This window comes from Pieris napi, chromosome 16 (genome assembly GCF_905475465.1).
Source record: "Pieris napi chromosome 16, ilPieNapi1.2, whole genome shotgun sequence".
NCBI classification, from domain to species: domain Eukaryota; kingdom Metazoa; phylum Arthropoda; class Insecta; order Lepidoptera; family Pieridae; genus Pieris; species Pieris napi.
In genome coordinates this window covers 6,405,643-6,421,586 of record NC_062249.1, presented here as the reverse complement: position 1 = coordinate 6,421,586, position 15,944 = coordinate 6,405,643, and the positions used below count along the sequence as shown (strand labels likewise).

The window sequence follows — 15,944 nt, the reverse complement described above, 5'->3', positions numbered from 1 at the left end:
GCTTATTAATATCATTAACTTACGTAAATAATTAAAACTCAGAAACAATAAACGGCAAATAGTAGTGATTTTATGTACCATAGATACAAACAGAGCAGATATTGTACATAGAATATATATCGGTTCATATGAGACCACACATTTACTCATTGAAGTTGAAATTCAATTTCATTTCCTATAAGAACAAACAAAGGCGAGCCATCGATTTATGGAGTTAAACGACTCGATCTAGATTGAAAGTAGAAGCCGCTGGCGAGAAATCGACCACTTCGGATTAATACTTCCCTCGGGCGCACTTTGGGTTGACATTTTAAAGTTTTTCTATATTTAAACGGTTTTTAATAGTCACCTTGTTCAAGAAGCATTTGGTGTTGTCTTTTCTTAAGAACCAAATAGTCTAGACGCTTAAGACTTTTTCTTACTTTCCAAGATATTGTTAATTCACTTTAAAAGTCGATGGCGTAACTCTTGTTGAATAATTGTTTTGTATCATAAACTACTTTAAAGGGACTTTAGACCTCTTAACATATTAATTAGTATACCCCGTCACGAGTTATGGCAAGAAATCAATAATTTGAATGTTTCCATCACTTGATAAACAGTATAATTCTGTAGTTATTTTAGGAAGGTCAATTCGAAGTGGAACGACACATTTTCATACAAATCTTGATTCACTGTTCAGCCAAAAATCTATTGTTTAAAAACTATTTCACATAAATATTAATTATATAATAAACATTATTGGAAAAGGTTTTTTTTTTAATAACTTATGTATAAATAGTTGCCATATTAATAAATATTTCGATTACGATCCTTACTCTGAGAATGAAATGATTCCAGAAGTAAAAACGTGTTGTAAAAAGTTTAAATAGTTTTAGCCGCGTCTATTAATCAAAGTAACAGTATGAAGCAGTAACTCAAGTGAGACAGAAATATGACGTATAATGATTGCCATTAAAATAATTTCTTTTAACGTGACGTCATGCGCAAATTTGAGTTAATTTAAGCACAAATGACTGCGTCGATCGACAACACTTTACCCGGTATTTAGTAGTGACCAGTATCATGCTAACTTACATGTTTTGTTGCTGACTAAGAAATAAAACGTCTTGTTGTCACGCGACAAAAACCATTTTAATTGGTACTTTATTCTTGACTATGGAGAGGCATGCAAGGCCCGAATTGATTTATATAAGGACTTCATATTTGCTTTTTTATATTACAGTACATAGGTAAGTTTAGTTGAATCAGTTTGGTCTTAAGAATTATAATGCAACAACTACTACACGACTTACATATGACCAAAAGTTTAGCCTTAATTCGAAGAATTGTATAATTGACATTGGAAAATTAACATGTGTTGTAATAGTAATGTCCTTCTTTTCCTTAAACATGAAAGTAAATTACAAAATAAGGACTACTGCCTTGCGATTCTATAACTCTTTTTGAACTCTCACAGCGGTTTTCGCAGCGGCGGTCGCGCTCAAATCAGTCGTGAAGCAGTCATTTTACGATTTGGCATTCTGCTAAGGAGGGAGTTTGTAGTTCATTGTTACAGAAAAGTGAGTTACAGAATCGCAAGGCTGGTTTTATTTGTAGAAAATTGTTGCATTATAAATTAACAATAGATGGATGGATAGTAAAAAAAATGCAGGGAAAATAACTTCTACAGAGCAAAAGCTCCGTAAAGATACATGTTTCTGTAATAAGGATATGAGAAGAAAGTCTTCTATAAATAAAGTATATCAGACCTAAAATAACTGAAGACTTTTTTTTTATTTATAGGGGCAAATAGGCAGGAGGCTCATCTGATGTTAAATGACAAAATCTATGCTCTATAACCCTGCGGCGATTAACCCGTAATAATTAGACGACTATAATATTCACACCTCGCAACAACCTATCGATCTTAATCACGATAATGTACGCATTAGCCATAATTTATCACGTTTAAAATATTTGTATGGGTTCCGAAATATTATCTCACTCATCACATTGCGGAAAGCTAAGGGTGCGTACTCACCAACACACGGGTTGTGGTTTACAACAGCAAAGATGCGATCACAACGTTTCTTCATGTGGGTGTTGGGGCAGATGCAGCCGAAGAGAGGGGATAGACGTAAACCTGCCCAGGCTTCGCGGCATGATTCCCTGGAATTTAATGATTCAGCTTTGCATAGGAATTATTATTGATATTTAGTTTTCACTTTCTAGCTTAATCCAATGACGGGAATGAAATGACGGGGCCAGTCAAAATGGCGTTGATGGCATGTTGTGAGTGGTAAACGCGGTCTATCCGTTCGAGCACAAAAACACACGTGTTTCGTCTTTTGTTTTTTTTAACATACATTAACGTCATTAGTGTTAGGTATAAATATATATAATAGCACTGAAAACTAAATTAGCTTTTATGAGACATTTGAGTAATTATCTTAAAACCATATTCTGATCTAATCTGACCTCATATAATCCACTTCGTGTCTGAGAAATCATCTCTCAATCACCTTGATTAAGATGTCGAAGATAATCCATTTGTACTGGACAAACGGAGAAGTTAAGAGTGAAAATAGAAATTGACCACCTCCTACGGGTATTTAGAAGTCTGTGAGAATTATTAGGCAAAAGATCAGTAAATAAAAACAAATTGCACCTTCCTTTTTAGTATATATAAGTGCTAACGAGAACACTATAAATTTGCAATAGTGCTATTATACTAACTACATCGCGTTCAACCGACAGTCATAAATCGTTATTACGTCTTTTATTATGGGCATACACATACTGTGTGCTTGTAAAGGGGGTAGTTATGAGTTCAAGATATAAATAATCTGTGCTCGTTACTGGCTGATATTGATAAACAAAACACGAGCGGTCTTTTTACGCGGGGTAAAGTGCCGTGTTTGTTACCATAGTAACGATGTTCATTCCACGTCAAAAAATTGGTAACTATAGTAACAGACTCAGATCTTTAGTGAAGAACTTGGAAGCGTAAATAGATCATCGTGCTCAAATGTTATCCAATTCCAACGATAGCACATACAGGTTAATCTGATAACTTCACTTTTTTGAAAATGGTTTAACTTTACCTATTCGAAAGAATGTTTAACTCGGTTTAGTAGTTACTAAGATCACTTTCAAGAAACAAATTCACAAACTTTACCTCTTTATATAATTTACGTATTTAAATTCAATAAAACGATACTTAGAAAGGTCTTCCTTTAAAAGACTTTTTTTGTATAAACGTTGCGAAGATTTGAAATCGTTAATTCATACTTGAGTTCGTCCATTTTCATAACTATTTCAGGAAGACTTGATGAGTACTTAAAGTGGAAGATAAGTACCATAATATAGGTCTTTAGTTATTTATAAAGACCATGGTCAACAATCACCCATTAACCGATAAAATTGCTTAACGTTATTAAACACCTCTTAACCTAAATAAAATTGTCTAACATCAGACATTCAGGACATTTGAAGTCGATTACTACATTTAGCAGTCATTTTCAGTAGCGGATTTACCAGCAGACTGAGTAGGCTGGAGCCTAGGGCGGCAGATTTTTGGGGCGGTAAATTTTTTTTGCTACCTCATAGAAATCAAACACATTTTGACGTTTTCTGTTTATTTACAGATAGAAGTCTGCAACAAATTTTTGCCGATGACATTTTGTTCATTGTACTTTTGGTGTAGCAAACTTCCATATTCTAGAGTAAAATAGCTAGATCGCCGCCCCCAACCAATAATCCACCTCTGCGCCCTAAGCTCACACTTATAAGTGAATATATTTCCTTCTTCCCTCTTCCCCCTATCAAATTATAGTCCTACAACTAGTTGGAGGCTGCGAACTGGATGGTTTGTTTATAATTTTGTGCTTAAAAATCAAACCCAATAATTATTTTACGTGTAACTGCAACGAAATTGTTGGATTGTAAAAATAATCTAGGACATGACAATCGTAGAGACGAGGATGGCACAAACTTCACAGCCTCTACCTTGAAAATTTGTTAATCTTAATTTAACAAATGAATACTACACAGCTGATCATAAGCATCCGCCATCTTGTGAAACTTAACGCTGAATTTGAATTTTAAAAAAATATGTAATCGTTGTCTATTGGCTTACTGTTTAGAAACGTGGTATCGCTAAGGGGAATACACTTAAATAATTCTTACGCGACCTAAGTAACTACTATAATGTGTTTTGTTTTCCATAATTTCTTTCTTAGCAACGAATTTCGGGCTTAGACACTAAGATAAGAGAACTTTTACTAGGTTATTGTTGTTTTTCTAAATTGAAGTAGAAAATTCTTTTTGTTATTTTCAATTGCACCTCTAATATTATTAAAGTGGTAATTAATATTATTGAAAAATTCATCTTTTGTAACCATAAATATTTTGTGCATTAACTAAAATACTAATTTGTACGTATCAATAAGATTTTAAGGTTATGTAAAAAGATAAATCTTAGACTAACAAGGTTATTTTGGCCTTCGGCGTTTGTTCTAAATATTAAAAATACGGTGAATTTGTGTAGACCAAAAGCAGAAATTACTGAATGGCCACTTCAGGCTTTAAACTATATTGCGACTGCATTAAAATATAAATAAGATAAATAAAATTTCATGGATGTACTCTGGAACGTACTTTAAATATCTTTTACTTTCATTAGGAAAATATATTGGGTCAGAGTAATATTGTTTCGGTTTGAATAATTGATACAGATCAAGTTATAAGATAAAACTTCTAAGAAATCTAGAGAGGTTTGGCAATTCTTTGAAAGTTACATTAACATATGATTGATCGAATATAAATCATAACGTAGGCGTCTAAGTTTGAAATTCAAAAAACCTTTGGCATTTGCCGCCTTATTGGCTACGAAAAATTATGTGGGAGTTCGAACTGTGAAAGTTATTCGAAATGTCAGCGGTTTTGCAAGTTTAATGATAAATTTAACATAACAAGATTTCATTACCTCAATATGTACTTAAAAAGATTTATACTATTTGAATTAATTTATTAAATTCATTGAAAATGATCTGTAAATTTTGGTAAATGTTTATGTTTTTGGACTCTCAAAAAGAAACGCGAATATATAGTCCTACAGGACTAGTGTAGGTGGAACATAATGCTTTGATAGTATTTGGAAAAATTACAATCATTTTTTGTATGTTATTGAGATTAATATGTTATATCGTTCAAAAATTTTCACGTTTTCACTTACTAAAGGAATTTTATACATACATAGTAATATACATAATTTTTTTTCTTATAAGCAAAACTTGATCAGTACATAAGTAAATAAGACTGGCTACTATTCTAGAATAAGAGTGGATACCTATCCTCCATACGGCATTCACCATCCCTGGCCTTGCAAGCGTTCTTGAACCGGTCAAAGAGAACAGAGCAGGCTTTTTCATTGTGGCAGACACTCAGCGCATACGTGCAGGTTGGTAAAGTTTCTACTGGATACGGGTCTTTCTCTGAAACAATTAGATGAATTATCTTTATAAGTAGTTGTACTTTTAGGATATCGGGAAAAACTATAAAACCCACACACAATAATTTAATTTAGTAATTTTACTTACTCCAAGATCACTAAACTATGTGATATGATTATTTACTTTGCTATTCGAGTTAGAAGTTAAATTGTAGATAAACAACACTTTTTATACGGCTGAAATTTGTCGAAAGTTAATTTTTTAATATATTATTTATCTAATATATAAAATTCTCGTGTCGCGGTGTTTGTGGTTAAACTCCTCCGAAACGTCTCGACCGATTCTCATGAAATTTTGTGTGCATATTGGGTATGTCTGAGAATCGGACAACATCTATTTTTCATCCCCCTAAATGTTAAGGGTAGTCCACCCCAAAATTATTATTTTTTTGATAATTTTTTTAATACAATCCCTAATTTTCACCCCTCTACGATCAACCCCTATTTTTTTATTATAAATGATATACATGGCAAAACGACGTTTGCCAGGTCAGCTAGTATTTTATAAATATCTAACATTGAATGTTTTGCGTATATATTCCCTTAGTTTATTTTAAATCTTACCCTTCTTCATCACAAAAACGCAGGGATGGTCAAACAGAAAGTCGCGGAAAGAGTTACATTCAGGGTCAACGTTTGGTTCTCGACAGAGGCAGGTCGGCTTGAAGAACGGAAAGGCTTGCAGAGTCCTCAGCGCAGCTTGGCATTTCGTCACGGTAACAGTAGAGCAGGCAACTGGAAGAAATTATTTATATAAACTTACTTAGAAATTTCATTAAATTTACGCAACTCGACGTTTCGAGTGCTTTCACCGCTTGAAAATTCTTTTGAAACGTGACTCGCCTCAAAAATGCTGGATAATAAAATTAAAACCCAATAAGGGACATAACTGCACTCTACAAATCATTGGCTTTTGTAAAATTTCAGTCTTCAGCCTTGCGATTCTGTAACTCACTTTTCGAACTCTCACAGCGGTTTTCGCAGCGGCGGTCGCGCTCAAATCAGTCGTAAAGCAGTCACTTTACGATTTGGCATTCTGATAAACAATAAACTACAAGCTCCCTCCCATGAAAATTTTCGAAAAGTGAGTTACAGAATCGCAAGGCTGTTTCTACCAAAACTTTTCACAACCAGCAAATGGGAAATTACAAAAAATTATATAATTACGATTATTATTAAATTATTATTTACATGGGAATTTCGAGCTATACGCAATGTATGTATGCCACAGAAACCTACATAGTTTTTAGTAAAGTAAACCATTTTTACCAAACCAAAAGCTAATCAAAATTATTAGAATTAATCCTTATGACTAGAAGTAAGTTGAGTAGAAATCGAACATAATTTCCCAGTCACGACGAACTTGGTCATTACATTGTGTTTTTGTTAGAACTCGTTACAGAATGTCAGATGACGAATTTTTTCCTTTTCCCTTTCTGACCCTTGAAATTAGGAAATGTATTCGAACAAAGATTCCATTGATTTTCCTTAATGCCTTGTAACCTTTTAGGGGTAGATAGAAAATAAAATTGTCTTAGATTTAAACACGTAGGTATGATGCTAGTGATAAAAATATTTGAATACCCACTAATTTACTAGCTTCCCCAATAGATTTGTGAATCATAAGTGTGTTTCAATAATCCTTATTATGCAAAAATTACTAAATCTCAATCGGTATATAATATATAGCCGAATGAGGTATTACTTAGTTAAATGTATTTAATATTTTTTTTCCTTTCGTAAATGATAAAACCCTTTTCTATATGTTATGTATTTCATCTTTGGCTATTAGTATAATTGTTTTTTGTTATATGTATTTTATTTAAGTTAAGCTAACTTAAAAAGAACATTTAAACGCAACAACACCAGTACAACAGTTTAGTGTAGTTGTATTAAAATAAAACGAATCTCTGTAATGTAGAAGTATTGTTTTAGATAGTTATGTGCATGACACTGATTGTTTTTACTGGTAAATATAACATAGTATACTTTTGTTTGCTATAAAGGTGTATACAGATTATTAATAATTGTTTTATATTATTCTAGATTAAGAGCAATAATAATAATATTTACCCCTACTTTTTATATTCAGATTTTTTAATGTACATATATAGGTATTAGGTATCTTATTATACTGTTATAACTAACGGTTCTTTTTTGGTTTACCCTAAACTTCATGTAACTGAAGGAGGTAAACGGGTATTATAGTCGATTTTCAATAACCAAAATAAATAACTTAAATAGATTTGGAAAGTTCGTAATGTCATTACTTATTCTCACTTATGTACTCAAATTAGCTTAGGTACCCGAGTAGACCTTCTTGTCACTTATATTTACCCTTTCCTTAGTAAGACCGACATTTATTTTGGCGAAATTTAAAAATATATCTGTGATAAACTAGTAATACTAACGAATACTTCTTTATTAAATTTAACAACCTGTTTTCGTACGAATAATGAACAGTTTTCATTACAGTCTTGTTAGCGTAAAAATGTATTTTTTATTATTTTTCAAATAAAATCTGTTATATATAAAGCATTATTGCTTAGTTACTATAATTCATTTAACGAGATGACATAACTGAAGTGTTAACTGCAACCTAAATTGTGAGTTTGAACACACGACCTTAAGCTTGAAAATCACAATTATCTCCCCCCTCTACTCACTTCCCTCCCCAGGTAGCAATAATTCCATAAAAAGCCATCCCTATATTATATAAGAGACTAAACAGCTTTCTCCAAGAAATAAAGCATAAAAAATGAGCGAGAGTCAAATTGCTTTAAAAATGGGCAACTAAATCCATCTATTCTTGCCATAATGGGCTTCAATGACCCGTCGCGAGTCTCTGTCATATTGACAAGGGTTGTACATTATCGATGTTAATGCTCAAAAATTCCCTCTGAGTAACCCTAATTTGCCTCTTGCGGTCACTAAAATTTACCTATTCATACATAATAGGTGAAAATATACTTGGTAACCATAAAGGTTTTACGGTGTTTTGGTATGCAAATATTGTATATTTACACTATATTGCACAATACAATTACAGGAAAATAATATATTGACGAAAAACTTAAGAAAACGTGGTGCAACGGCCTTACTGCTAAGCCATCTCTTCCAGGCCAAAGTAAAAAGTAAAAAAATATTGTGAAGGCGTGCAAGAAGTGAAATTAATTAAAAATTCAAAAATAATAATATTAATATAAAAAAATGAATGAAAAAAGACAAATTATTTCTAAAGTATTTTTTTAGCTATGTTTTAGCTACATAATTTACCACTAAATAATAATTAATTCGGCTTTATATATCCTCGACAAATTTTAATATTCCTTTTGTGTATTAATTATATGGAAACTTTACCTAATTTAAAATTATTTAAAAATCTATTCAAATTTCGAATGTCTTTTTAACCTAAAAACGATTTGAAGAACGTTACTCGATACTATTTAAAGTCGTGTATTTTACATCCTACAATTTAAGATCCACTTAGCCGGTACATATTCTTGAATGCCATAATTCTATAAGCGTGATGAAATGGCATACACGCAACACGGCCAACTTTAAATGGAACACCTACAAACAGTTTGAAACGTGCATTTTAATATTTTTCAAGTGAGTACGGTACATTAACTTTTACCGGTTTTTAACGACTACAGTTATTCAAACAGTTTTGTCTTTCCTGTGTTATGTAGGGCATGTGGAGATATAATAACTAATATAACAAGTCTCCAGAGCAGCCTCTATCCAGTCATAGATTGGTCAGTAGGGTCAAAATCGTGTATTAGGCGAACCGACCAAAATAAGAATACACTATATCATCTGCCTAATACATAATAATTGATAATTCGGACAGTCAATAATACTGAGGTTGGATGAAGTCCAGCTGCAGACGTCTGCCGAAGCTCAACTTTTGTGGAGTCATTTTTTGTAGTTTTTAAACTTACTAACAAAATTTTGTCTTTATGTATACTGAACATAAGTCTACGTAGCTATTTAGCGCTACGCCGTAGCGTTTGTTACGTAGCACACCAACGAAACACATATTAATTTAAATTATATAGCGTTTTCAAATTAAGAATTTATTATTCATTTATATGTTATGGAAATATAAAAAAACATCAACGCTACAAATGATAATTAAGATGGCCTCAAGAGAGCTTGACACTGAAATATACTCACTTTTAAATTATTAGAAATTATAATTAACTTTTTACAATTATTAGTATGTAAATTATATCACTTTGTAACACAGGCTTGATAAAGTTTATTTATTGGGTAACATATCATGATCTTTCTCGGGTACCACCCTACCAAGTAATAAAAGTCGATACATTTCATTAACGTAGTATTTTATACGGTGTAGTCTCTCTGGGGAGATGGTTTTTTATTTCCGCGGAAGGTTCATTACATTAGTTACAATTTGTAATAGTCTATGTCATGCCTCATGGAAATAGTTTAGTAATTATAAAATAAAGGTTGCAGAACTATTTACTCTTCTGTTGTATGCTTAGTTTATATATTTATTAAGGTATTAAGATTATGTCATTAGCACACTAATGTCTACCTTCTAAGACCATAAATCAAGTAAAATTACTACACTTTTACATAATCATTTGTGATTGTAGTCAAAATTACGTTCTGAAGCCTAAATAGCACACTCAAAAGCGAAAGTATTTTTAGCTATCCGATAAACTTGTTAAGGAATTCGAATATAAGTAAATGAGTGAATAAAACAAATGACTAAATTATATTTATAAATAGAACTACAAAAAAGTCCAACAAACTAAAACAATACAATAACTCAAATACAACTAAACTAAATAATAAAATTAACTTAAATGAATAATTTATGGGCGCCAGGAGAATTTTTGGATATATACCAACTCGTTTTAATGTGGTGATTTTTACCATATAAATAAATTGTTTTTCTAATAACCTAATTGGACATCTTATTTCAGAGCATTTCCCAAAGCTAAAAAAAATAACTTAAAAAAATTTAAAACAAAAAATAATAATTAAAGAAAACTCACCCCTTACGAAGTTACAAAATAAAACCAAAATTTGATATAATACAAGAATACAATTTATAAATCAATAACGTCCAATACACGGCATTCGCCGTTTGTGTCTATCTTATTCCACTGTTTTTATTATAAAATAAACTTTTTGAACTTAATAAAATCTCTTTTATATACTAAATAAGTCTGAATCGTGTTAAAAGAATTGCTTATAAAGCATTGCAAACATTTTAAAGTCAGTTTCCAGCTCCGTCTCTCTTTTTGTACCTATTAGCTCAAAGCTTTCAAAACTCGAATGTCGAACACATTATTTGCAAACAATACTTGACCATACAGAAACTAGAATAAACTAGCTAACAACACAATAATAATTCAAAATTCAAATAGTTTTCGAGTTGAGGCAGAATCCTGCCTTCACAATGGCGTTGTTCCATTGTTATATCAAGTTCATGGCCGTAGTTATAATTCTTTCGACATTCGAGAAAATTCTGTGAAATCCATTATTTTTTGCGTAATTGGGCACCTTGTGGATATGGGCACATGTTGAAGTATTTGTATTGTTGTTTCAAGGGTTATCGTAAATTTTGTTTAACGAGTCGACACTTTTAAACTACTTAGAAGGCGTTTGGAAATTAGTAATAAAACAATAAAGTAGTTACATATAAAAATATAACTATGCATTTTAAATGAAGTAGAAATTTAAAACATTAAGTATTTTTAAAGTACGAGTGTTTAACATAATGGTGTTATCATCACACGACAAAGCCGTCCACGTAAGTGTCGATCCTCACATTATTTGGCTCAAACATCTAGAGAAGGAGAACAAATAGCAAATGACATAATTGCTCTAACCGGAAATCAAACCTGATATCTCCAGCGTCATAGTTACATCGTTTTATACTCGTATAATAAATATACGAGGTTTGGTAGTAGAAGTACCAAAATACCAGACACGTTCGTAATATTTCAGTTTAATGTAAAAGAAAATATTATATTTAAGATTAAAAAATTGGGGATTTGAATCAAAGTGCTCGTATAACATTAATTAATGATGTTTCTCTGGAGAATTTTCTTTTCTAATTGTAGAAATATTTTAACGAGCGAGTCTTTTGAGGGCAGAATTATTTACTGAATAACTTAAAACCTTTGTTAATGGTACAAATTTTTGTCGATAATTCTTTTAGTATAAAAGAAAACAAGAATACATGTTTCTTTAGGATTTTAGCAGGCATACAAAAACATTAAATATATGGTTTAAACAGAAGAATCGTATAAATCAGTATGTACATTAAATTTTAGCAACCAATTTTTTACATATAACTTTAATATTAAATGTTTTATTACTATTTTAAATATTATATATTACTGGCCATCCATTCATTCGCCCAACGGTACACCTGTTTCTGACGCCATCTTTTTGTTAACCACTTTCTTACAAACAAAAATATATAAACAAAGTTCTCTTAGCTCTCATATTTTTACCGAAAAACAGCTCAAGACACGGGAATATTATTGCATCAAACATTTTACTATATATATTATTATGTGAAATAAAATAAACAAATGTAAATTTTCTTTCTTTCTTGAAATTATTTATTAATATAATTACTGTTGTTAAGCCATCGTGCTTGGTGATAGGCGATAAGGAGCTTTCTAAATTTTAAACTAAAACTGTGTATCTGTAAAATAAAATTTGCAATACAAATGGTTGAGATTGCGGTTACAAATAAGTACGAATCTTGGAACATTTACCTTTATTACTAATTTAATATTATCCTAAAAAAGTAACGTAATAAATTTTCAGCAATTTAGACTGCAATATTTACTTACTTGATTACTATCAAATAAGTAACAAATTATCATACATTTACTGTAATATATACAGCTTAGTATATTTTGGCAATTATTTTTGAGATAGAACACATACTGTAAGGAATCTTGTTTGTCAACAAGTGAGAGCTTTTGTTAAGCCAAAACTATTATGCATGAGCCCACATTCTGGATACAACCACGAACCCCTTTCAAAATAGTTCCGGCTGCCTATTACACTGTAGTTCAAGTATTCCTATAACACAGGTTAACAATTAAATATCTAGTGGAAATTTTGAATGCATATTAAAAAGGAATCTGTATTTTATTTCATATTGTCTTTGGTTACCTTTTCAATAAAACTTATAATATTATGAAATTAATTTAATAATGCCGCGTTTATATTCGTTTATTTTATGTGTTATTATTAAAAAAAGAACAAAAGGTAGATACAAAATATAACTTTTTTGTTCAATATTTATTCATATTAATAATGGTTGTTAAGTATAAACAAGAGTGTACGTGTTAGTATGATTACATAATAATACGATTCTTACTCTTAGTTAGATAAGATTTATTTATTTATTATTTACGCACTTTTGTCTATATGATATACCATATCTAAGAGTTAAAATACAGCGAACAGTTTGTACTTTCTATTTAAACGCTTTTAAGACTGCAAAGTGAAATCGTTCTTATGTAGACAAGTTATGTATTTGAAAAACCATGTTTATATGCGTTCAAGGACTGTTATTTAAACGTGTAGTGTTCACGTGAACTAAAAACTTCACAATATTAATTTATATTGTCTTCACTTCGGTGAAATTGCGTCCATCGAGAGATTCATCCCATGTATAAAGATAATATAGCAGAACACTGTCTGAGGATCTCGTAAAATATAGAGGTAGGGAGACGAATGCCCAACCGTCGACAGTCTTTTAAGCTTAGACATTGTATACAATAAACGCTTGTGAGAAACAAAGATGCAATTTTTTATGTCCTAATATATAAAATTCTCGTGTCACAATGTTCGTTCCCATACTCCTCCGAAACGACTCGACCGATTCTTATGAAGGTTTTTTTGCATATTCAATAAGTCTGAGAATCGGCTACTATCTATATTTCAAACCCCTAAGTGATAAGGGGTGTCCACCCAAAATAAAACAATTTATTAGTATTGTAGAAAATTAAGTCAATATGATATTACTTATTAACCATAATTATTGTATAGGCTAGATTGTAATTCATGTAAAGTCGCACTCTTTTTTGTGAACTTTATAATTTAAAAAAAAGAAAATTTTATATAAAAATATAGTATGTAAACAAGGTGGTCATTGTGAGATTTTCTCAAAATATACAAGTTGATAAAGTTCTAGTGACTTTAACTGAAGTAATAAATAAATTGAGAACAACAACCTCATAAACCACATAAATCACAGTAAAACTCACAAAGTCGATCATTCTTTTAATTTGGGTGACTAAGCTTGCCCTCCTGACCTCCTTACGGCCTATTGTTACATTTCCTTGACCGCTTCAACCTTATTACAGAGCAATAAGGTCGAAAAAACTAACCATTGTTAAACCTCTTTTGTTATACGTTGTATTAATATTTTCACACCTGTATTGTTCTTTAGAATATGTTAAAAAATATAACAGCTTATTCTGAATGTTTCTGTTCGTATAAAGCTCCGTTTTTGTGATTGTGCTAATTAGTGTGCTTCAAAAAGCTTGCATTTAAATTTGATTTTAGCCTCTTGGGATCAATGAACTATATAAGATTTCATTATCTGAAGGATATATATCTATAGGGGGGTATGTAACATATGAAATATACTTCACAGACACAACTACTTATTTTAATATAATAATCTGGTTATTGTATTGATCAGTAGTTGAAGTAGTCTTTCTGAAAAATACTTAAAAATACAGTATATAATATAGTTTTTTTTAAAGACAATTCACACCAATTGACCTAGTCCCATGCTAAGCTGGTGAAGCATGTGTTATGGGTACAAGGCAACGGATATACATACATATGATAGATAGATAGACATATAAATACATATTTAAACACCCAAGACCTAAGCACAACAGCAAATGCTCATCACATCGATGTTCGTCTCAGCCGGGGATCGAACCCGGGACCCGGATTCGCAGTCAGGGGTACTAACCACTAGACCAATGAGTCGTCACAGTAAATAGGTAATAGGTGAAGAAGAAAGCAATCTTCACGGACATTATTAGGTAAACTGCCGAATTTAGTCATCTGCTTGTCAATTTCTATATGTCCAATATATATGTCCTTTTAGATACGTAATTGTCGAGGTTTTATTACTATATGTTTCCTATTACGACGTCGCCACAATAACGCGTATTTCTATGTAGATGCTGCATTTAATTATAGAACAGAGAAGTGTTCGTTGTTTTGATATGATCATGTAGTAACTTCTTTATTAATATAGAAATTTACCCGAGAGATAGAATATATATTTTTTTCTCCATAAAATCCTTCCTCAGAGTTCAAGAAATAAACATAAGAAAACACTCGAATTGGTCCAGGCGTATTCGAGTTTTGCACTTAGAAACATTTGTTGCGATTCATTTTTATTTATTACGTAACACATTCATTCTTTCCTCAATAGAAATATTAGGTGAAGATCTTTTCACAAAAACCTAGGTTATAAATCGAGGTTGGTAGATATTATCTCAGGATCCCCTGAGCTTGAAAGCTCAAATACAATAACGCGACCGACACATCCATTTAGTGTTCTTTAATGTCTTGTAAGAATAAAGCATTTTCTATGACCCTTTTGGAATCCTAAGATCTACGGGTGTTGCTTAAGAAAAGGACAAAAATGTACTTCATTATTGTAATTGGTGTCAGTAGACCAACTGTAAATAAAGTTGGGCGAAAATAAAGTCGTTAGTATACATTGGTATTAAAAATATAAAAAATATGAGATATTAATTAATAAGTTACCAGCATTTGTAGTAATAATTACGTGACAACTCCAACAATTAAGTACTTCTGTGGCTCCAAAGAAAAGATCGTTTACCCACATTGGATAAAACGTGAAAATTTCACTCACGGTTATATTATCAAACAGTGAAATTACAATAACTAATGATAGAACAACAATAGCGTTCCGTAAAGCTAATTTAAGCGATCGATCAACGAAGCTTATTCCTGTCGCCTTTGCCTAATTTTATTTGTGTTATTCGTCACGATTAGTCTGAAGATTGATGTCCACTTAAAGACACCGATTTCAAAGAGCAAGTTGGTTAACACTTAACAGCCTCATTGAACTAATGGCGGTAACGGGTCCGAATGTGAGAATAAATAAGAATAAAGGTGGAAACACATTATTAAAACGCCACGCGACTCGACGCAACGCGACGCGTGTTGGGTCGAATCAAATTGTACTATTTTCTAAGGCTAGAATCACACTATGAACATCCGACGCGACCCCATGCGCGCCACGCCACGCGTCAGTCGTTCGAATTTTTCGCAGGAATGTCACATACACACACATAATGACATCCGAAGAAGAAAATACAGGAGTAGAAGTAGAAGCTAAACAGTCGCAGAATGAAAAGTACAGTTTGAAAGCATTTTATGACAA

At 31.6% G+C, this 15,944-nt stretch overlaps 1 protein-coding gene across 3 annotated transcripts in view; it reads right to left on the bottom strand.

The window, feature by feature from the left end:
- The window catches only part of LOC125057032, a 162,340-nt gene that overhangs the window by 19,986 nt on the left and 126,410 nt on the right, over positions 1 to 15,944 (bottom strand). For all 3 annotated transcript variants that reach the window (XM_047660452.1, XM_047660453.1, XM_047660454.1), the window contains 3 exons: positions 6,059 to 6,229; positions 5,333 to 5,477; positions 2,024 to 2,151 (listed from right to left, as the gene is read on the bottom strand). In XM_047660452.1, the coding sequence (XP_047516408.1) occupies positions 2,024 to 2,151; positions 5,333 to 5,477; positions 6,059 to 6,229 (444 nt within the window). The remainder of the gene's footprint in view (positions 1 to 2,023; positions 2,152 to 5,332; positions 5,478 to 6,058; positions 6,230 to 15,944) is intronic.